Consider the following 23,868-nt stretch of genomic DNA (forward strand, 5'->3'; position numbering starts at 1 on the left):
TGAACCACCCTGTTCAGATCTCGTAAGTTCAGGTCTGTGGCTTCCTTTATGGAGTCAATCCATCTCTTGTTTGGCCTTCCTCATTTTCTACTCCCTTCTGTTTTTCCCAGCATTATTGTCTTTTCTAGTGAATCATGTCTTCTCATGATGTGTCCAAAGCATGATAACCTCAGTTTCATCATTTTAGCTTCTAGTGGTAGTTCTGGTTTAATTTGTTCCAGCACCCAATTATTTGTCTTTCTCAGACCATGGTATCCACAAAGCCCTCCTCCATCACCACATTTCAAATGAATTGATTTTTCTCTTATCTGCTTTTTTCACTGTCCAACTTTCACATCCATACGTAGAGATCAGGAATGCCATGGTCTGAATGATCCTGACTTTAGTGTAATCAAATATACAGAGCATCAAACAGAACCTTCACAATGGTGGGCAGGAGGCTGGGGAAACAACTACAAGCTAGAGTGACAAAACCTAACCCTATATTATGTTCCCGAGTTCTCTTGTCCAGAGAACATGCTTAAACTGCTACTCAGTGATGTGCTGACAGCTCTTAAGAGTGTTTATAGCCTCCTACACAGTATGTCAAAATACCAGGCTAGCTCCATCTGCCAGTCTGGCAGCAGCTAGACTTGCCTGTCCTCTTGTTAACTCTCTAGCCCTTACTATATTCAGCTCCCATGCCCTTTCAGCCACACTTTGCCCTCTCATCTGCCTCATGTTTACCAAGTACTTTTCCAGCAGCTTTTGAATGCTAGGGTTGGCCCAACTCAGAAACCTATATTTGGTTCCTTATGCAATAAGATGGTGTATGTCTAATCACTCATCCCAAGAAAAGAATGAGAAAATGATCCCTTTTACCAAGCTAGGCATCCTACCTACAAGGTCACATTTGTCAGAAGGCAGAAGCAGCCAGGGAAGCTGGTTTGTGGAGTAGTTTTCGCAGCCCAGAGGCATTTAGCGATGGCACCCAATACGGTTCCATTTCTGAAATTTGAAGCAAATCTGGGCCTGGCCACACATAAAACCCCGTGGAGGGAGTGCAGGGTACATATGCACCAGAACAAACCATGTGGCACAGCAATGTTAGAAGCATGGGATGGCGAGAAGGACCTGAAAGGAGGACTTTCCCACAAGTATTTCCTGGAAGCATCTCCAAGCTACAGGGACTGGGGAATCTGAAAGAACACTTCGGCTTTCCAAATAATACCCAAATTCTCAACACCTCGCTAGGCCTGGCTTGTCCACAGCAAATCCCCTGTGGCAAGACTATAGTCAAGCAATCAGACAGGAAAGCTTCAAGGACTGGCTTCATTATTTCTTCTACGCTACACATTTCTGACACAGGTATGCATGGACAAGTAGGTTAGTACGCTTTTCTGCTATCATCAGCAGACTTGCTTCCATGGCTGAGGGCAGAACTAGATGTTATCTCAGGAAATTTATGATTCCAGCCACACATTTGCAGAGACAGTGGGGGTGAGGGGAAGGGTGAGGACTTTCAGGTAGAATAGGTGGGTGAGCAAGAGCTGTGCTTAACACCTCCTGTGCATTGCCAATTCCCACCTGCAAGTTTCTCCTGCCAGCTGATTCCCCTCCCCCACTAAGTCCATTTCCAGGTTAGGAGTCCAGCTTGGGGGGGGGAGGGGAAAGACGAGAGAGGAAATATTAAAAGGTGCAAGGAGAACGGGCAGGGACATGAATCTGCATGGACAGAAGCAGCAGTCACAAGAAAGGCTTGAGCAGCTGTCTGCTTGCCAGTTTTCCCCAGCAAAATGCCCCCCCAGCCCAGCAAGAGCATTTCCAAGGGTTCCCAATGTTCCCAATCCATGTTTCCCACATAATACTTGGTGCAGTCCCAGCCTATCAATTCCAGAGCACCCTCTAATAAAATGGTAGAAGAAAGGTGTCCGTGTTCTCCAGCAATACCCAACTCCTTTCGCCATGTCCAAGCTGAGACCCAGCGTAGAGTAATGGTTAGGGGGGATAGACTACGATCAGGGTTCAAGTCCCCATTCAGCCATGGAGATGACTGGGTGACCTTGGGCCAGGCACTGCCTCTCCACCTAACGGGGTTGTTGTGAGGATCAAATGGGGAGGGGAGAACCGCGTATGCCCCCTTGAGCTCCTTGGAGGAAAGGTGGGATATAAATGCAATAAACAGGCAAGCAAGCCGAAACGTGTCAGGCAGCAATACCTCATTGCGTATCTCCTGGCTGAGTTCTTCGGCTCGATCCAACGGAAACCCCGTCACCAGTTCTGTTGTCAGGACGTGGGGGCTACACAACTCTTCCACCACAGCAGGGACATAAAAAAAGGGATGGTCCTTGAGCAGCTCCCTGGGGGGCAGGAAACAAAAGGGTAAGAAAGCTGCCCCCCACGACAGGGCCTGGGATTTCAAAAGCATCCAGTCTCAGCAAAGGGAGGCCTGCCTTGCCAAAAGGCAGCTAGCTTATTATCCACTGAGTGATTGGCATGAAACTAAAGCCCCGAATTGCAGCCTTAGTGCTACTTTACCAAAACTCCTCAACATCACACAGTAAAATGGGAAGAGCAGGAAGGAAACAGGGCAGAGGACCCCTGTCAAAGTCACCTGAATTTCTTAGCACATGCAGCTTCTCTCTTGTAATCACATTCCAGGGCCAGCTCTCTGCTCAGAACTTCAATCAGATGTTCAGGGAAGAGGCCTAGAGGCAACATTGCAGAAGAAAGAAGCAGGTGAGGATTGAACAGAGAATTGGTGCAAGTCAGCGTCTGCAAAACTCAGGCTTGGGAGCCAAATGCAGCCCACCAGGCCTTTCCGCCTGCCCTGCGGAACTCTCCACATGCAGGCCACACCTCATTTTTCCCCCATGGCTGGAATGGGTCCTTGAACTCCGATGCTGCCTCTTGCTTATCTGGATGGAGGAGTGTGCGAGTATATGTAGAAACTAGCCTGCTGTACAAAAGGTAAAATTTGCATTTGTTGCTCCACCTCTGGCCCCTCCCACCACTGGCATATGGCCCTCAGAAGGTTGCCCAGAAAGGAATGTGGCCCTTGAGCTGAAAAAGGTTCTCCCACCCTGGTGTAAATAAAGGATAAAATGCTAGGTGGCAGAACTGAATGAAGAGTTGAGGACACTGGTTCACTGGCATTTTCAACCAGACACAACTGTCCTTATGAACCACAGCTGCTACATATCTGTGTTAAAAGCCAAAGAGGAAAAAACACCAGCTCTCCTAAAACTAATGCATTCTGGGCTTTGGCACAAACTGTTGCAACGCTTAGGCTCTGAAGCCTAACAACACTTCCCTTCCAGATCTAGTCCCATTTCCTCTCATCAAGACCAAGCTACCATGTGACTGGGTAGTTCAAAAGGGCAATGTCACATGGGCATGTTCCTCACATGAGGCCTGCAGCATGAAAAGGGGTGTATGTGAAAGAGCCATCACAGCTCAAATGTCACAAAGGGAGACGGTCTATAGCTCAGCGGGAGAGCAACAGCTTTCCATGCAGAACATTCCAGGTTCAATCCCTGGCACCTCCAGGGTGAGCTAGGAGAGACCCGTTTGAAACCCTGGACAGCCGCTGCCAGTCAGTATAGACCACTGTTCATCAATCTTGGGTCCACAGATGTTTCTGGACTACAGCTCCCATGATCCCATGACCAGTGGCTAAGCTGGCTACGGTGAAGAACAGTGGTGCAGACAATACTAAGCTGGATGAACCACTGGTCTCACTTGGTATATGGCAGCTTCCGACATTCCTGTGCTTCTTAGACAGCGTTTTCAGATCTCTAGACAGCACCTTAAACAATACCTTTCAGTAGACACTGCTGATGGCAAAGAAGCAGATACCCTATTTACTGATGGGGGGGCCTTGGGGGGGTACTTCCCACTTAAGTTTCCAGTACCAAAGATGTGACTACTTTGGGGGCCCATTCTGCTCCCCCATTTAAGGAGTTTGGAGCAACTGAAACATCCTACTGACAGCAGACAACTGAAGAGTAGTGTTCATCAGACACACACACAAACAACACAAGATTCCAGTTGAAACTTAAGACGGCTCTTCTCCCCAACTCTATGAAAATCCCTCCCCTTCCTACAATTACCTTCTGGGAGAACATTGCTCATACTTAGGACAGTCATCAAATTTCTGACATCACTATTGATGCTCTGGGCTACTCCAGGATACTGCAAGAGAAAAAATGGAAATGATCAGCACCCCAATCCAGTTCAACCACCTGCCATTTTCATTTCCTTACATTTTCCTATAGTAAAACAGATGATCATGCTGCACTCAAACCTAAATAAAGGTGCTGAAACCCAATAGTGGAAAGAAATCATAGGAAGCTGGCTTGTCCTGTGTCAGACCACTGATCCGTCTAGCACAGTATTGCCTTCCCCATCTTCTCTTTGCCACCCCCTTCTCTTTCTCACTCTCCCTTTCTCCTCTACATCTTTCTTACACACACAAGCCCCACATCCGAGGCCCAGTACTCTTCAACGTTTTCAACATGCCGCCCTGGGCTCCAGCTGGGAGGAAGGGTGGGATATAAATCAAATAATAAATAAATAAATATTTATTGATGACTTGGATGAGGAGCTGCAGGAACGCTTATCAAATCTGCAGATGATACAAAATTAGGAGTCATAGCTAATACCCTGGAAAACAGAAACAAAATTCAAGGGATCTTGATAGGCTGGAGCATAGGCAGGAGTATTGAAAACAACAGAATGAAATTTAACAGGGCTAAGTGCAAAGTTCTACACCTAGAAAAAGCAACCAAGCACAGAGTTATAAGACGGAGGATACTTGGCTCAGCAACACTACATACGAGAAGGATCTTGGAATTGTTGTTGATGGCAAGCTGAATATGAGCCAGCAGTGTGATGTGGCTGCAAAAAAGGCAAATCCTATTTTAGGCTGCATTAACAGAAATATAGTTTCCCAATCACATGAAGTACTAGTTCCCCTCTATTCGGCACTGGTTAGGCGTCAGCTTGAGTACTACGTCCAGTTCTGGATACTGCACTTTACGAAGGATGCAGACAAACTGGAACAGTTTCAGAGGAGGGCAACAAGGATGATCAGGGGACTGCAAACAAAGTCCTATGAGGGGAGACTGAAAGAACTGGTCATGTTTAGCCTGGAGAAGAGAAGACTGAGGGGAGATATAATAGCACTCTTCAAGTACTTGAAAGTTTGCCACACAGAGGAGGGCCAGGATCTCTTCTCGATCATTCCAGAGTGCAGGACATGGAATAATGGGCTCAAGTTGCAGGAAGCCAGATTTCAACTGAATTTCAGGAAAAACTTCTTAACTGTTAGAGGAGTATGACAATGGAACCAATTACCTAGGGAGGTGGTGGGTTCTCCCACACTGGAGATATTCAAGAGGCAGCTCGACAAGCATCTGTCAGGTATGCTTTCAGTTGGATTCCCACATTGAGCAGGGGGTTGGACTCGATGGCCTTATAGGACTCTTCCAACTCTATGATTCTATGATACCTCATCCATCCACCCACTCACCTGTATGCACCCTCATCATCTGTCATCCATGCTCTCTCTCTCTCTCGCTCTCACTGTCTAATCTTATGCACACACACACTGTTCATCTGGAGCAACACAGACAACTTACAGCTGTCAGTCTCTTCCATTGTGTTTTGCAAAAGCATAAATCACTCTCTACCACATCAACTGCTCTCATGTTCCCTTTCCAACCCTCCTTGCACACACATACACAGCCTCTGGACAATATGCAAGATAGCAGCCTTTCCCAACCCCATTCCCCTTTTCATGCATCCCCTCCCACAAAGCACTGACAGGCCACGTAAGGCATACTCTGAGCTGAGACGGCTGCTCAGTGAGCTAAGTACCTAGCAGGGTGGCCATCCAAAGACTCTCTGCCTTCCCTACTTTCAGGAAGCAGGCAGGTGCATGCACACGCTTGAAGGTCTAATCATGGACTTTGCAAGCGAGAGCATCTTTCTGAAGGATGCTACACCTCTCTAGCTACTGTACTCTGTGGTTAGGCCTGAGCTCGTATATACCTGACTGCGTGTCTGCCCCCATACATACACACACAGAGTTCTCACTGTGGCCAGTGTTTTTGCAGAGGAGGAAAAGAGAAAGAGAACGAACAGGAGGGCAAGCTGTTTGCCATGCAGGACAGTGGAGATGAAGATAAGGAGGGGCGCCTAGGAGGGGAGCCAGGCAGACAGAGGAAATACCACCGGTCAGATAAGAAGGCACTGTGAGGCTGATCCAGCCAACAGGTCTCTACCCCTTTGCCAGTTGACACTGACTGACAGCAGCTCTCCGGCGTTTCAAACAAGGAATCTTCTCAGCCCTGGTTGGAAATATCATGACTGAACTTGGGGTACATTACAGCCACAGAATTTTTAAAAAAGGACCAGAAGAAAATCCTTCAGAAATGATACTGTTCGTCTGTAATCAGAGCAGTCTATTTTCCAACATGCAATTTTACTTTGCACTGACTGTGGAATTTCTTAAAGGGGAGAAGGGAGAGAAAGGGGCACAATGAGTTAAATTTCCTGTTTCCAAGCTCATTTAGACTGTCCCAAACCAACTCTACTCTTCTCAAATGTTCCAGGCTAGTATACTGCAAAATATAGCCTGCCAAGCTCACAGCTCTGTCCCCTCCGTTCCCTTTCTAAAAAGAGCGAAGGGAGCCAGTTTTCACAGCTTAACACCTGTGCTCTGGGTAGCGGACTGACATGAACAGCCACAGCAACAGGAACTTTCCATCACTTTTAACCTATACTGGACAACCCAAGAACAAGAGCAGCAACCCAGCAAAACCTTTGAACCATCTACAGCAGGGGTAGGGAACTTGTGGCCCTTCAGATGTTGTTGGCCTACAACTCCCTTGTCCTTGTCCACTTGCCATGCTGGCTGGGGCTGATGGGAATTGGAATCCAACAACAAATGGAGGGCAACAGGTTCCCCACTCCTGATCTATAGAATTTTCCCACTGTTCAAGAAATTCATGGAGATGATGAAAACGCCTAACTCTGAGGGCACAAGAATTAAAGCAATTGCAATACCAAGATTTGCAGAAAAGAGATGCTTATGGCAAATCATTCCCAGAACTGAATAAAAACAACCGAGTTTGTAGCATGAATGGTTCAGACATACAGTTAGATCAGCAAACAGGGAGCTATAACACACATGAACCATTCATATAATGTATTTAGTTTACAACCCAAGCAACAAATGCAGGAGCTGAAGGAGCACTTCCTCCATTTGGAGATCATGTCTCTATTCTGTTGATCTCAAACACTTGTAGATACAAGTTTAAGTGACAGAGACAAAACTATCCAACATTTATGTTTCCTCCACCCTGCTCCACACATCGTTAAAACTATGGAATTCACTACACCAAGATGTAGTATTGACCACCTGCTTGAATGGCTTTAACAGGGGATTAGGCAAATTCATGGAGGATGTGGCTACTAGCCATGATGGCTGCACACTATGTCCACTATCAGGAGACAGCATGCCTCTGAACACCAGTTGCTGGAGATCACAAGCAGGAGAGGAGTGTTGCACTCATGCCCTACTTGTGGGCTTCCTATAGGCATCTGGTTGGCCGCTGTGAGAAAAGATAGTGGACTAGACGTGCCTTTGGTGTGATCCAGCAGGCTCTTCTTATGTTCTCAGACTATGTTCCAGCTCCCTTAACGGCACTGCTTCCACCATAAAAATGTGTGTTCAATATTATCTCTCTCTGCCAGTGCTCTACGTTGCAAACTCTTTATTTCGCTACACTGTTCTAGCAAATATATAATGTTTGCTCTGTCAGGAAGGAATCCCCCCATTTGTTGCACTTCCCTGAGGGAAGGGTTTACTATCTCTCTGTATTGGGCACAAACAGGGTTGGAACGTGAGCACAAAAAACATCAAATGGTTCACTAGTAGGCGGGGACATTGCCAGATCCTTAAAAGGCTTGTTTTAAGTTTTTGCAAATTTGCATTTAAAATGTGTGTTTTGAAGGGAGGAGGAAGGGAGGCTACATAGGGCCAGTGGCCACCCCTGATACTTATAAAGTATGTATATACTCCAGGAGGCAAAGGTGGAAGGAAACTACACAATATATTGTAAAATATTACGAAGTGGACCTCAAAGTGCACATTTGGGCTAAAGGTGGGCCCTAGGTCTGGAAACATTGAGATGACTAGGCCCACCTGGATTTTCATGGCAACTTCTTTCCCATTCTTCAAGCGAGCCAGGTGAACCTGCCCAATCGAAGCTGCAGCGAAAGGCCGCTCTTCAAAGAACTCCAACTGATCACGCCAGTTAGGGCCAAGGTCATTGTTCAACGTTTTCTAGAGGTAAATAAAAACCCAGAAATTGTGGTTTTACATTCCCAGGTAGAAAGTGCCACTTTCTGCTTAGACTAGAGACTCTCTCTCAAGTCTAGCTGTGACATATGGGCCATTTTTAACAAACGTCATGGGCATGTAAGCGGCCATAAATAACATTCCTAAGGGCCCTAATGCAATATGGCAAAACATCCCATGCAAATCAGTGAGCTAAGCCTCAAGAATCCCACCATGATGGTGTAAGAAAGGAAAATAGGTGCAAAATGGGTTAAGGGCTTTCTTCATCCAGCTGCCCAGGAATGATACAGAACCATTATACAGAATATAAGGTGCCTGCTTTTTGTTACAGCACAGAGCTACTTCCCTCCTTGTCGATCTACTTTAAATCCCCAGGCTCCCTCCTGTTATATAGTTAGGCCGAATTCTCACCATCATTTGCTTCAAAGGCATGAAGTCTGCACTCTGGCGGACACGTTCAAAAATCTTCTGCAGATGTGGGTTGATGAATGCATCATCTGCCAAGAGGGAAAAACAAGCCCAATCAGGTGGTCAGATGCACAGTTAAACATGATGGTTTTCTAGTACCCTTATAATAGCCTTACCAACAAACTATGTTATCACTTTCAGTTACAAAAGTCACAATCTGAGTGTTTTAACTAGGTCAGCTCTGCACTTCCATTCTCTTTCCTGGTCACGAAGGACGGTGCATATTCTATGCTTTAAATCAAGGATGGGGAACCTATGGACCTCCAGATATTGTTATGTAACTCCAATGATTTCTGGACATTGGCCATGCTTGGGCTAATGGGAGCTGTAGTCCAACAATATCCAGAGGGCACCACATTAGCTACCTGAAGTGCCTGGGATTTTGCATTCCCTGTGGTGATTCCTGAATAGTGTTTTGTTTCAGAATATACACTCTCAAGTTAAGCTTTTTTTCACAAAGGCGAGAACTAATTAGTTCTCTTGACATGTAAGTGTAGAATTATTTAAAAAGTGGTGCTAGCCTCTAAATAAATTTGTGATTGGCCGCAGAGACCACTGACATTAGAGATGGAATGGATCTCATGACTGGGTTAAACAACATTTCTTGTCCACTAAGGAGTCAGCTTTTATTGTTCTCAAATTCCCATAAACATGTGAGGCTTTATCCCTAGCCTTTGAGTTTAGTCAAAGACTTTCCTTCTGCAAGAAACTCTGCACATGCTCTGAAACCCAAGACTCTGCTCCACCAAGTAACGTGTAATTTAGATCTACTTTACAGACTTTATGTTTGTGTGTGAGAGAGAGTGAGTGCATGCATGTGTGTGTGTGTGTGTGTGTGTGTGTGTGTGTGTGTGTGTGTGTGTGTGTGTGTGTGTGTGTGTGTGTGTGTGTGTGTGTGTGTGTGTGTGTGTGTGTGAGAGAGAGAGAGAGAGAGAGAGAGAGAGAGAGAGACAGAGAGAGACAGAGAGACAGAGAGACAGAGAGAGACAGAGAGAGACAGAGAGAGAGAGAGACAGAGACAGACAGAGACAGACAGAGACAGAGAGACAGAGAGACAGACAGAGAGACAGACAGAGAGACAGACAGAGAGACAGACAGAGAGAGAGAAATTGTTGCCTTCCCTTTTCCACCTTTTCCCATTATATCTTGATATTTGGTTTAACTGGTTTTTAAAAGGCAATTCTCTGAAATTTCCCTTTAGAATCTTCCCCACATGTTACACTGCATAGATCTAAACTGGTGTTCTAAAGTTTTTCCCACAAGTTTTGTTAAATTGTACATCCTCTAAACACTGGGAAAGTAAATTCAAATGCATTTAGTTTTTTTCCTACAGCTGAACAGGAAGGGGAATGGGTTCTTGGTAGCAGGAGCCAGAAACTCCCAAACCAGCTGGACATACTAGTGTGAAGCCACAGTCTTCAGTAACATCATTACTTTTAGCTCTTCTATAAAAGAGGGGTCCACCAGTAAGGAGAGTTCCATCACATATGACAACGAATCAGACCTCCTGATCTATCCCCAGGCACAGCCCACAAACTTTTAAGCTCATTCTCCTCAGGCTCCTCCACTTTCACAGCATCAGAAAAACAGAACATAAACACTCGCATCAGCTGTGACTTGGTATGCCTATTCCAGCGCTTATCTACTTGGCTCGCTAACATAGCAACAAGCTGGCTTCACTTGACATTTATGTGGTAAGCCTATTAGGCCTTCAAATAACTCTGGAAAGAGCAGCTTGCTAACTGGCATTGAAGTGACCAAACAGACTGTTTTTACTTGGTACAAAAGCAGGACCATTAGCCCAAACTTTTCAATTCAGCAGCCACCTCCTCTTCCACAGCCTGCACCAAAGCCAACTACGGGGTATATTACAGATTTGGAATTTAAAAAAAAATCTGTTTGAAGGCTGCAGGAAAACAATTTTTTTAAGAGAATCAGAGAACAAGGACAGCCAGAAACTCACCTGCTGGGGCTGTGGGAAATAGGAAAATATTTAACAGAAAGCAGGCTTGCAAGCTCCATATCTAGAAGAGCAGAGGATGGAGCAATGGAGACGAATAGCAGATGAAAAAGCTAAAGAACTGAACAGCAGCCATCAAAGGGTTTTCACCCCCTAACTTTCTCCTCACTTAAAATTCTGACCCATTCTGTTTCAAACTTGGATGATCAGGAGCCACATACTGATGTTGCATTCCCTACACCTTCTGGCATTATTGCATTACCTACAGATCCTAATACTCATCACTATTTTGCATTAACAGCAAAACCATAAGAGGTAAACCAGAAAAGACTTGCAATACAGTTCTGTGAATGACCCCTAAATGTGAAGTCCAGCAGGAAAACGACAGGGCATGAGAAGGAAGGTTTACAGGGCAGCTGCAAAGGTGATAAAGGGCCTTAAAAACTAAGCTTTTGCAGTTAAGATGGACAGTGTAAGGGGAAAAAATGACTGATCGAAGAGTCATGTAACTGCATTTCATGCAGGGCATTTGTAATGCTTTTAATATTTTAGTGATATTTAGATTTTAGTTATTCATTTTAAGATTCATGCATTCACTGATTTTTTTAAAAAATGTATTTGTTTTTATTGTATCTGATATGGTCTGAAGACTTATTCAATACAATTTGATTGACTGAGAAACTGGGTATGTTTAGGCTAGACGTGAAGTTGAAATGATAAATAGGGGACAGCATACTAGTAATTTTCAAGTATGGCAAGAAAGTAAAGAGGAAGAAAACAATCCTATAAGCATCTCTCTGCTGAAAACAGGGAAAGAAACAATTATTTTATACTAGAGGAGTTTTAGGTTATATTAGTTTTAAGTTAAATACTGGGAATTTCCTAAGAGGAGTTCAGTCCAGATGTGTCTCTCTTTTCTCTCTCCAATAAAATGTAGATGGGTTAGGGATGGGTGGATTTGTCTACAACTTACAGCTTATGGTTTATACTAGCTATTAAAAGACATCCCCGCAATTAAGCACCGATAGTCCCACCTCCTTTGCTAGTTCCTCCCGTGCAGTTAGTTTGAGCAAGATGATGCTAACCCTTTTTGTGGTCAGTAAGTTTTAGGGGGTGAAGCAACTGCAAGCAGATGGCAGCCTGCAAATTGCATCAACCTACTGTTTTTAACAGAAACAGCAATACCAAAGGATACTGCTAGGGAAAGCTCGTCTTCCCAGCCCTTCTCAGAAATACATACTTGCATCTTACAAGGTTGGCAAAGTTTAAAGGAGGACTAGAATAAGTCTATCCACCAGGTTTGTGACTGCTGCCTTAGGTCATGTTTATTTCTTTAAAGGCCTCCAGCAGTTTGGCAATGCTTAGGCTATTAGTGGGAAGAAACTTGTTTAAATTAAAACAGGCACCAGAGGAGAGGCCACACTGGTATGCTTGCTCTTGTGGAAACAGTTACTCCCCAACTTGCAGATGTAGTAACTTGGATGTTAACCAATTCCTATCTGGATCATCTACATCTACTGAGACCAATATTCCATTTTCTCTTGGTCACACCATGTCAAGTTACACATTTATGTCATCTAAATTTAACAGGCTGCTAGCCTGAATTGGGAGAAATCTAAGCACCAACAAAAATAATAAACAGATATTTGAGAATTCTTCAAGCCCAAATCATTTCCAGAGGGGAGCCATGTCTGTTCTCTGCTGCCACAGACTGAGCCTTGTGGCACTTTAAGCACTAACAAATTTATTACAGCATAAGCTTTCATGGGTAACACTTCATACATCTAATGAAGTGGACTCGAGACCATGAAAGCTGATAGTAAGTGTGTTAGTTTATAAAATGTGCCACAAGGCTCTTTGTTGTTTTAGACTCAAATGAAGACCACCAACAGCAGATATGCAACTACAAATAAGATCATAGTGAAGATAAAAAAGAGATTTGTACAGCCTTTTCATACAGTAACCTCTGCAAGATGTACTGCTGGTTCTCACCTGGCAGTGAAGGTGAAATAGTTGAAGTGGGGGGAATAAGGTGTTCTCAAAAACACAATTTCAGTACCTCAGATTTAAAGAAATGCTACCATTGCAAATGGACATTTAAATAATGAGGAAAAATGGCTACAATGTGGTTGTTAATTCATTAAGTAACGGTTAAGATAGATGGTACCTTTCCTTGGGTGAAAGATCAATAAAAAAATCAACAATATGGCAATACCTTTATTAGGACCAACCAAAACATCCCAAAACAGCGAGCTACCTTTCAAGCTCTTCAGACCCTTCACTGGCTAGATGTGAAGCAAAATGGACATGGAGAGAAAACTGGCATGGTTTTAAAGCCACAAAATCTGCAGTTGTAATAATCTAGCATGGAATTCTGGAGGACACTTGCAGACTTAATGGGATTAGCCACTATTGGGTACTAACAGGTTTCAGTTTGCAGCAAGGCTGTTAGGACACAGAGAATAAAATTATGGCAGATATCCCCCAATTATTTTTAAAGCCATTATTTAAAAAGGCACTTTTACTCCTTACAACATTCCAAAACTAGGTATTCTGGTGCTCACTTATGACATGGATACTGATAGTGTCATACTGCCTCTGCTGCTTCCTGGCTCTTTTAAACTCCCAACTAAATGCATGCATCACTCCCACTGAGATGGGAGATCAAGTCACACCAAGAGGCCATTTGCTCTTACCTTGGATGCTCAGCATTTGCCCCAGCTTCAGTGCAGCTCCTCGGACCTTGCATAAGGTCCTCACAATTCTTTCTGCATTGGCCTCTGACAGAAATGGGCTGGAATCCGTAACAGACTTCTTTCCTAAGGACAGAGAGAGTCAAAAATGCTGTAAAATGCTATATGGATGCCATTGGCTATCAGCACTGTACTACGTGGCCCACAAACCTTGGGTTCAGAGCACCACTTTTTAGGTAGTAGAGAAATATCAATCACTGTAGAGAGTTCCTCAATATGAGTGAGTGAGAGAGGGGGGGGGCTTCGACAACCTGGTGCCCTCCAGTGGTTTTGCATTACAGCTCCCATCAGCCCCACACAGCAGGGCTTCTTTTGGAGGAATAGCAAAAATCCCCATCCTTTTACCACCACTGTCAACTGTGACACTGTGCACTGTCAACTGTGTAGATTAATGGAAGAATATTCCCTTTGGTGAAGTTCATTGCCCACCATATACTCCCCCACACCTCCAATTTATAAAGCAGTTTTATTATTCTTTTTAGATACCGAACACTGGCAAACATTTTCAGTATCTTAGGCATCAAAGGAAATGGTTCTGCATGCAATGCTGTATAGCAGGGATGGAGAACCTGTGGCCCTTCAGATGTTATTGGACTACAAGTCCCATCATGCCATGCTGGCTGGAGCTGATGGGAGTTGGAATCCAACCTCTGGAGGGCCGCACATGCTTCATCCTTATACTATCTATATGAATTGGAGGTTGGGGAAGCACACTGCTTCATTCAAATGTGCTCTCATGTTTAGAACCTCAAATCTCCCTGCCTCTGCCAGGCTAGTATATCCAGCAGAAGACTAGCTGAGAATCTTTTTGGGAGGAACCATCTGTCACAGATACGGGGAAAATGTTAATGTGAGAGCATTCACACATGCATTCTCCTTGTGCATTCTGAGGTAGTATAAGCCTACAAATTTCAAACAAAACAAAAATGCTTCACAGGGCTGCACATTTTATTTTCTGGATCAAGGATCTCATCTATTTGTTTCTCAGGCATTGAAACACAATGGGGTTCTTAACAGGTCCTGCTGCAATAAACTTGGTCATTGACCTTGAAGCTCAGCTCTCTTCCTCTGACAGAAGAGGGTGCTTTGAGACTGGTATGCATTGCATGTTCCTGGAAGAACTGTCCTTCCTAACAGCCATCTTAGCCCACACGTATTCTAATTTCTCCTCTCCCACCAGAAGTACAGCTCTGAAGGTTAGCGGTGACTGACAGGACTATTTTTACTTGGTTGCTCGACAGACATGGTGACTCTCATCCACAATGCATAATGGAAATAATAGTAGTAATAATTAATAATAAAGATGATTATTATTACTACTAATACTACAAGATGGTCTGAATAGGAATAGCCAAAGATTGTTCAGCTGGTGGGTCCTCTCCTCCCTTTCATACAATCATAGAACAGTAGAGTTAGAAGAAGCCTATAAGGCCATTGAGCCCAACCCCCTGCTCAATGCAGGAATCCACCTGAAAGCATACCCAACAGGTGACTGTCCAGCTGCCTCTTGAACACCTCCAGTGTGGGAGAGCCCACCACCTCCATAGGCAATTGGTTCCATTGTCATACCGCTCTAACAGTTAGGATGTTTTTCCTGATGTTCAGCTGAAATCTGGCTTCCTGTAACTTCAGCCCATTATTCCGTGTGCTGCACTCTAGGATGATCGATGAGAGATCCTGGCCCTTCTCTGTGTGGCAACCTTGAAGAGTATTATCATATCTCCCCTCAGTTTTCTCTTCTCCAGGCTAAACATGCCCAGTTCTTTCAGGCTCTCCTTATAGGGCTTTGTTTGCAGTCCCCTGATCATCCTTGTTGCCCTCCTCTGACCCTGTTCCAGTTTGTCTGCATTCTTCTTAATGTGATGTGTCCAGAACTGGATGCAGCACTCATGATGAGGCCTAACCAGTGCTGAATAGAGGGAAACTAGTACTTCATCTGATTTGGAAGCTATACTTTTGTTAATCATAGAATCATAGAGTTGGAAGGGGCCTTGTAGGCCATCGAGTCCAACTCCCTGCTCACAGCAGGAAATCCACAGCTAGAGCATCTCCCGCAGATAGCTGTCCAGCCTCTGCTTGAAGACATCCAGTGAAGGGGATCCCACCACCTCCCTAGGCAGTCGGTTCCATTGCCGAACTGCCCTTACTGTCAAGAGGTTCCTTCTAATGTCCAATCTGAATCTACGCTCCTGCAACTTAAAACCATTAGACCTAGTCCTACCCTCTGGGGCAGCAGAGAACAAATCTGTACCCTGCTCTACGTGACAGCCCTTCAGGTACTTAAAGAGTGTAATCATGTCACCCCTCAGTCTTCTCTTCACCAGACTGAACATGCCAAGTTCCTTCAACCTTTCCTCATAAGACTTGTTCTCCATACCGGCTATCATCCTCGTCGCCCTCTTCTGAACCCGCTCTAACTTGTCTATATCTTTCTTAAAATGAGGTCGCCCAGAACTGAACGCAGTATTCCAGATGAGGCCTGACCAATGCAGAATATAGTGGGACTATTACTTCCCTCGACCTGGAAACTATAGCTCTGTTTATGCGGCCCAAAACCGCGTTTGCCTTTTTTGCCGCAGCATCACACTGCTGGGTCATGTTCAACTTGTGATCCACTACAATTCCAAGGTCCTTCTCACACACACTACTGCTAAGCCGGGTATTTCCCATCCTGTACCCGTGCATTTTGTTTTTGTGGCCTAAATGCAGAATCCTGCATTTGTCTTTATTGAATGTCATTTTATTAATTTCAGCCCAATTTTCTAGTCTATCCAGGTCCCTTTGGATTTTATTCCTGTCTTCCATTGTGTTAGCTATCCCTCCCATTTTATGTAACCTAAAATAGCATTTGCCTTTTTTGCAACCACATCACACTGTTTTGTAGCCACATCACACTTTGCGTGCTTCTGTTCTCTCCTTTACTTCCAGCTTATGGCAAATCACAGTTTCCAATTCTGGCTTGGAGGGCAAGTACAAATCACACTTTTGTCTGTTCAGGTGTAAGTATTACTTACTCCATTTTTTCCTGCTCTCCCTCCAAGGAGTTCCAGGTGGCATACACGGTTCTGCACCTCACCATTTTATTCCTGCAGCAACCCCATGAAGTAGGTGAACAGGCCCAATGTCTACTTGTGAACTTCATGACTGAGTATTTCAACCTGCATCTCCTCAGTCCTGGTCCAAAACTCTAACCATTACACCATGCTGACTCTCATAATGACAAGTAAATTCTGTTTGCCTAAAACTGAAAGTCAGGGAGGAAATCAAAGTGTGGAAAAAGAAAAGGGAGCACACAAGCCTAAAGACATCCAAACCATCATTTGGCATTACATGTAAACTAGTTCATAGTATTTGGCACTTCTGCTCATAAGGTATTCATATTACACAAAAACCTAAAAGTTATAGAGAGTCTGACTCTGGGATTCTCATTCTCACTGCTCCTTTCTGAGTCAATAAAATAATTGTCCATCCTTCCTAAATGCAAGACAGTTCATCTTATAAAATCCCGAATTAAGGGACAGACAATCAAAAATGGAGAGGGGAGGGAGGGAGAGAAACATTAGGGCTCCAAACACATTTTAGAGTGCCAGAATAAACATGAGCGAAGCATATGGCTGGCCACTGGGCCCCAAGCACTTACAATCCACACTCTGATGTGTTAGCATGCCCATCACTAGCCCAACCAAAAAATGTTCTAGGAAGTGGCCAGCTGTTAACTACTCATGCTTCCCTAAGGAAGCTGTTGGGCTTCCATGGGCAGTGAAACATCAAAAGGCCCAGTGTCCACAGCCCCAGTCCTCCTCACCCAGCATCCAAAGATTCACGATCGCAGGACTGGCTTCTTCTTATTTAGGGACAGGGAGTTATATCACACCTACACGGGCCCCAATTAATACCCACCCCAGTTCTTGAGGTGCCTCTTTGGCATGACTGGATTGGAGCTCCAGTCAAGCCCTCTCTGACCCACCCGTTCCACTCCTCCTCTGTTATATGGGACTCTGAAGGCTCTAACCACTGTCAACTGCTGGATCTTTCCCCAGCTGTTCCTTATTTGGCTTATCTCCCAGCCATTCCTCCTCAGCAATCCGTACTAACTGGGGTCCTGATCCTGCATCCATACAGGAAGGAAGCCAAGGGGGCAGTCCCTGGTGGTTCTTCACAGAGGCCACCATCATATATTGAATACTATTCCTGGAGATCAATGGCGAAATCAGGGGAAAAAACAGTACAACATCAGGGATCTACATTTCTGGTTGTCACCCTTGCCATGGCTTGTGTTTTGCTGTCGAGGGTAACAAGAAGAGATCAATAGCTTGGAGTTGCAGAGGAAGCCGGAGCTCCAGAAGGCCCATTGCAGTGACGGAGAAGATCCCCAAACCCCCTCTTCTAGTCCCAAGCTACAAGGAAAGTTTGGGCTGGCTACCTTAGGAGCAGACAATCATGCTGCTCAAAGTGCCTCATCTGGCTAACACCAAAGCAAGCTCCCACTCTTCTTCCTCAACTCCAAAAGTTTGGAGCAGGGTCCCTGACCTTCTGCAGAGACAGAGCACAAGTCAATGACTAAGGCTATAATGTTACGCATATTTACCTGGAAACACACAATGAAGCTAACTACTGAGTATGGGATGCATGTGGTTGTGCTGAAAGGAGAGACAGGGTCCTAGAGACTATCAATTTCAGCATGATTACTCAAGCCGGGCATGTTTTTGGGACCCTTGTGCTACATCCTACTTAATCCTTCATGTTCATGGTGGGACTTCCCACTGTGTCAGTCTAAAGCCACACTGGTGCTGAAGACCTTGAAAAGAGTGATTGTCTGAGAGGGTGGACATTGTGGAATGGACCAAAAGGAACTAAGATGTTGCTTTATCCATTAGGAGAAGAGTATCCAATGTGGTGTGATGTGCTGCAGATGTTGCTCCAGCCAGTATGGGCAATGATCAGGGATAATGAGAGTTGTAGTCCAGCACCACACTGGCTACTCCTGCATCAGGATATTGATTACATCCTGAAAAGCAGACCCATCTACATGTGTACACTCTTGTGTCTGCAGTACACAAGTAAAGGTCAGAGACAAATGGGGAGGGAAAGGCCAAGACACAGCTTTCTCTTTGTCAAAGTCTGCTTGAGCAACTGATGGACAGACTCCAGTGCTGCAAACAAGAAAATGAAATGTCATAGCTGGTTGTAATATACTGAATGGCCCACATGTCACTGACGAGACCACATTCTAGATCTCTGATCCTTCTGCTTTAGCATCAAGTTTCATCACAACTTGAGTGGCTCTCCCACCTCTGAAAACTAGTTCATGGCACTTTAGCTCATGTCTGAAAGGGGTTATTTAGGTATGCGAGGGGGGGGAGGGTGAAACTTTACCCCGTAATTTTAGCAGCAGCCCTTAAAATCCTATCACCTGCTGACCAAGACCTACCAACAAAACCATGCTGTCACTCCTGTTGACAACGTGAGATCAACTAAAGTGAGCTCTGGTGTTCCATTTGAAAAAAGTCTTTGGAATGAATGACAAGGATGGGCAGGTGGAAAACACAGTCAGGGAAAGAAAAAGAGAGCCAACTGAAACATGTTTTACTTCATTAGCACAACAAACTTGACCTGAAATCCCAAAGGCAAACTCAAAGAAAAACCTACAGAATTTAATGCTCTTAATGCAGAATTTCTCTGCTTTTTAATCTGGGAGGTAAGAAATGGGATCCTGTGCAAGTTTGCTGAGAATGAATTGATCATTTGCATGCTTATTGAGTTCAGTGGGATTTAATCCCCTGCAATCATGCTTAGGATAGGTGAAACTGACCACAGGGATGGGGGAGGGGAGCAGGCAGGAGGGGGACAAGAAGGGCAGGTCTAATCATTTGCATGTTTATTGAGTTCAGTGGGATTTACTCCTGTGCAATCATGCTTAGGATAGGTAAAACTGACCATGGGGAGGGAGGCCTGGAGTGGGCAGGGGAGGAGGAAGAAGGAAGAGGGGAGGAGAGGAAGAAGGGAGGAGGAAGGGAGAGGACAGGAAAGGCAGGTCTGATCATTTGCATGCTTACTGAGTTCAGTGGAATTTACTCCCATGCAATCATGGCTAGGATAGGTAAAACTGACCATGAGGGGAGAGGGGGAGAAGGAGGAGCGCAAAAGGAGGGGGAGGGGTGAAGGAAGGGGACGAAAGGCAAAAGGGAGGAGGGGGAGGGGAGGTTTGATCATTTGCATGCTTATTGAGCAATGGGATTAACTCCTGGGCAATCATGCTTAGGATACATAAAACTGACCATGGGGGAGGGGGAAGGAGAGGATTGGAGGGGGAGGGGGAAGGAGAGGATTGGAGGGGGAGGGGGAAGGGAGAGGATTGGAGGGGGAGGGGGAAGGGAGAGGATTGGAAGGGGAGGGGGAAGGGAGAGGGGAAGGAAAGGGGAGGGGCAAGAGGGAAGAGATAGGAGGGAGGGGAGGGAAGAGATAGGAGGGAGGGGAGGGAAGAGATAGGAGGGAGGGGAGGGAAGAGATAGGAGGGAGGGGAGGGAAGAGATAGGAGGGAGGGGAGGGAAGAGATAGGAGGGAGGGGAGGGAAGAGATAGGAGGGAGGGGAGGGAAGATTTGATCATTTGCATGCTTTTTGACTTCAGTGGAATTTACTCCTGTGTAATCATGCTTAGGATAGGTGGAACTGATCTCGGGGAGGGGCAGGGAGGGGCGGGAGGGGTGGGAGGGGGAGGGGAGGGGAGGAGATTTGATGGGTGGCCCCGGGTAGAGGGGAAGCCCCTTTCCTTTCAAAAAGGAAAACATTGTGAACAGTATCATTCTTTTTCAGTGTTTTCCCTACCTTTTTATTCTACAGTAAGCACATGTAATCTCCCTCCCAAATTTAAACCAAAGCTGTACTGACCACATTCACACCAGACTCACATTTCACTTAAGACAGTCATGGCTTCTCCCAAAGACTCCTGGGCAGTGTAGTTAGTGAAGGGTACTGAGAGTTGCTAGGAGATGCCCTGTTCCATTCACAGAGCTTTAATCAGAGCACCTGACTGTTAAACCACTCTGGCCATTGGAGCTCTGTCAGGAGAATAGGAGTCTCCTCTCAGCACCCTTCACAAACTACACTTCCCAGGATTCTTTGGGGGAAGCCAGGACTGTCTAAAATGAAATAAAGGTCTGGTGTGAGTATGGTCTCCTGATCAGGCAAGCCAAGCAGCTGCGAGTCTGGCTTTTAGAACACTGACAGCTGGTTCTCACTGAGCATGCCCAACATTATCACTGATTTCAATGCTAAATTTCTTAAAATAATTAAAAATCAGTCAGGCATTTTTTAAACTTTTAAACTGCAGACGATGAAGGTCAGAGTATGGGGCAAGGTCAGTAATGGGATTACAGGTACTCTGTGAACCTGGCTGATTTTTAATTTCAACAAATTATGAGAACTCTGACAGAAAAAAGTCCAAAAGGGGTCTGGATTTTTCTCTCTCTCTTTTTACACTTTGAACTCTCAATTGTCTCTAACTGTTTTGTGTACCACCATGAAAATGTAGAGGGTTGTTAAGCAAGTGTTTCTGAGTTCAGGACTTTAAGTTTTGTAAGGTTTTGTTCTGAAATGAGTTTATGGGAAGCATCAGAATGGCATGGGGGATATTTTCAATTTAACATTGCAGAATGTGAAAAATCCATGCTGTGTAATTATTTACTGATATCACAATTTCCTAAGCGGAACTTATACCATGATGTTCTCTATGCCATCCTTCCCCAACCTGGTGCCCTCTACATGATATTGGACTACAACTCCCATCAGCCCCCGCCAGCATGACCAATGAGACGTGCAATCCAAGCATCTGGAGGCTACTAGGCTGTGGAAGGCTGCTGAACTGCTTAACTGGGAGGGTTCCAGCTAGTGAATATCTCCTTACGCGCTCAAGAATATAGGGTGTTAGTAGTACTAAAGATTCCATCATCATGTGGGCATCCTGAACAGAGCAAATGTCAATTTACTATAGGTAGATGACTTGCACTCTCTAACTGGAGAACATTTGGTTCAAATGAGCTATCCAATCTATGCCTATTCCCACTCTTAACAGTACAATTCTATGCACGGTTACTCAAAAGTAAATCCCATTGTGCTCAGTGGGGCTCACACCCTACTAAGTGTGTTAAGAATTGCAATCTAAACGATGAAGGGATTTGCTTGGGATTTCCAGAGCTGGCGAAAGAACCCAGACATCACTTTTAAAACCAATGATCTGTTCTTGGCACGCTCATATTCCCCTCTGCAACTGCATTGTACTTCAAGGACTGTACTATGTCACCTTTTTACTCAACAGCAGATTTAGGGAAGTGGTGCACCTCCAGCTGTTATACTACAGTTCCCATGACCACTGGGCCATGCTGGGTAGGATTGATGAGTGTTGGAGTCCAACAGCACCTGGAGGACCACAGGTTCCCCAGCCCTTACAGGTTGTCAGGGAAAGGGTCTTTGACCTTGACCACTGTGCAAACGCTCCTAAAATTCCCCCTTAAACAGACCAGCAAATCAAGAGAAAACAAAAAGCCCGTGATGGAGTTGCTTCTTCTTAAACCAAATCCCATAAACATAGCTGTGCCTACCCCACCCACCCCCAGAATGTTCAGCTTGCCAATAACAGCAATGTCTACACTTTTTCATAGTTTTGCTGAGCTTGTATGCAGGTCAGGGAGTGGCCAGTTATACAAGGCGCCTCTTGGAAACAGAAAATGTAAACAGAAGTGTTGCACAATCTCTCTCCTCAAACAGGCCTCTCAAACAAGAGGAATGACGGCTGCAACAGAATGCATTCAAGGATTCAGCAACTGGGTTGAATGTGTTTGGAGGCATTCAAGGTGATCTGTCCTTGTACAATTTAGATTAGCATTTTTTAACCAGTGGAGAGATTCTGCAATGACAAATTCATTTCTGCAAGAGATTTAAGGTTGGCCGCAGCTGACTTTGCACTCTTGTTCAACATGCCACCATTTTTCTCTCTGGTGAGCAGCCCCATGTAAGGGGGTACATATGCAATATGCACAGTGATCTCTAAATCAGTATCATTTCCACATACTACACCAACAAAAAGGGGCAACATGCACTCATGAAGCTATCTGGTGTGGATAGCTAAAGTTCTGCTGATAGGGAAAAGGATCTAACACATGGGGGAGACTTTAAGACAGATGCCAAAGTTTAGGGATGTCCTTGCATCTGAGAGATGAGACAAATGAGCTCTGTGTCCTCAGAAGGTGATGAACAGTTTCTCCAAATACAACATGTATCTTTAAGGAAATACTACTATAATTATTGCCATGGAGGCACACACACAGGAGAAACATTATGGAGGGACCAGTTATCCTTGTTTCCCAGCAGAGAAGGCGGGGGAAGAGTGTCAGTGAGATGACTACAGAAACAGGGGGCACTGTTCAGTGACAGAGCTATACGCTGCATGCAGAGAAGTTCCAGGTTCAATCCCAGCATCTCACTAGAAGGGCTCTAATGGAAGGCACTGAAAGTCCTCTGCCTGCGGCCTTGGAGAGCCATGGCCTACCAGAGAAGAGGGGAAATCACGCATAGTTGTCAGCTAATAGAAGAAGTGTCCTCTATTACTTTCATCCTAACAGGAAATATAAAGGGCAATCAGCCAGCATGAAGCCATCTAAAAGCTATTGCACCTTTGATTTCAACCAGTGGTGGCATAAGCCAGGTGACAGGCAAACATTTTTTCCTGCTTGAAGGCCACATTCCCTCAGGGGTAGCCAGCAGTTATGTGCCAGCTGTGGGCAAAGGCTGAAACCAGCAGTGGGCATGAGCAGAGTCAAAAGTATGCAGACACATGCTTCTCTCCCCCCACCCCCAATACAACAAGCTAGCTGCCAGGACAGACAGCAGAGGGTATTTGAAATTAGGTCAAAGGCTGCATAAAATTAGGTTGAGGGCCGCATATATCCCTAGGGCCACAGACTAATGTTCCTTTATGCCAGGGGTGGGCAAGCATAAGGAGGTACTGGTGTTTGTGTATCTCAGAAGGTTGGATGCTGAATAGAGGCAGCCCCTTGTCACAATGTTCAGCATGAGACTGACTTGATGGCCAATTTTGTTGCCAGTCAGAGATTTTAATCCTTCAGTAGTATGACCCCATTACAGAGGAAACATGGACCCTTGGTGGAGTCACAGGCATAGCACTAAAAGCTACTCCCATGTTCACTTTTCCCTATGAACATTCTGAACTTGCATGGAAGTGGTGGCGAAAAGACAAGCCAAATGCACACTTGTTTAACATGCAAACAGCGAGATACTAGCCTGGATCAGGCATCCAGTGAACAAGCTTTGTCAGTCTTACACA

At 45.1% G+C, this 23,868-nt stretch overlaps 1 protein-coding gene across 5 annotated transcripts in view; it reads right to left on the reverse strand.

Annotated features, from left to right (window-relative positions):
• The window catches only part of COQ8A (coenzyme Q8A), a 92,171-nt gene that overhangs the window by 7,458 nt on the left and 60,845 nt on the right, over window positions 1–23,868 (reverse strand). For all 5 annotated transcript variants that reach the window (XM_061625011.1, XM_061625009.1, XM_061625013.1 and 2 more), the window contains 6 exons: window positions 13,472–13,594; window positions 8,759–8,844; window positions 8,192–8,332; window positions 4,092–4,173; window positions 2,594–2,687; window positions 2,198–2,339 (listed from right to left, as the gene is read on the reverse strand). In XM_061625011.1, the coding sequence (XP_061480995.1) occupies window positions 2,198–2,339; window positions 2,594–2,687; window positions 4,092–4,173; window positions 8,192–8,332; window positions 8,759–8,844; window positions 13,472–13,594 (668 nt within the window). The remainder of the gene's footprint in view (window positions 1–2,197; window positions 2,340–2,593; window positions 2,688–4,091; window positions 4,174–8,191; window positions 8,333–8,758; window positions 8,845–13,471; window positions 13,595–23,868) is intronic.

This window comes from Rhineura floridana, chromosome 4, assembly GCF_030035675.1.
Source record: "Rhineura floridana isolate rRhiFlo1 chromosome 4, rRhiFlo1.hap2, whole genome shotgun sequence".
Classification (NCBI taxonomy): domain Eukaryota; kingdom Metazoa; phylum Chordata; class Lepidosauria; order Squamata; family Rhineuridae; genus Rhineura; species Rhineura floridana.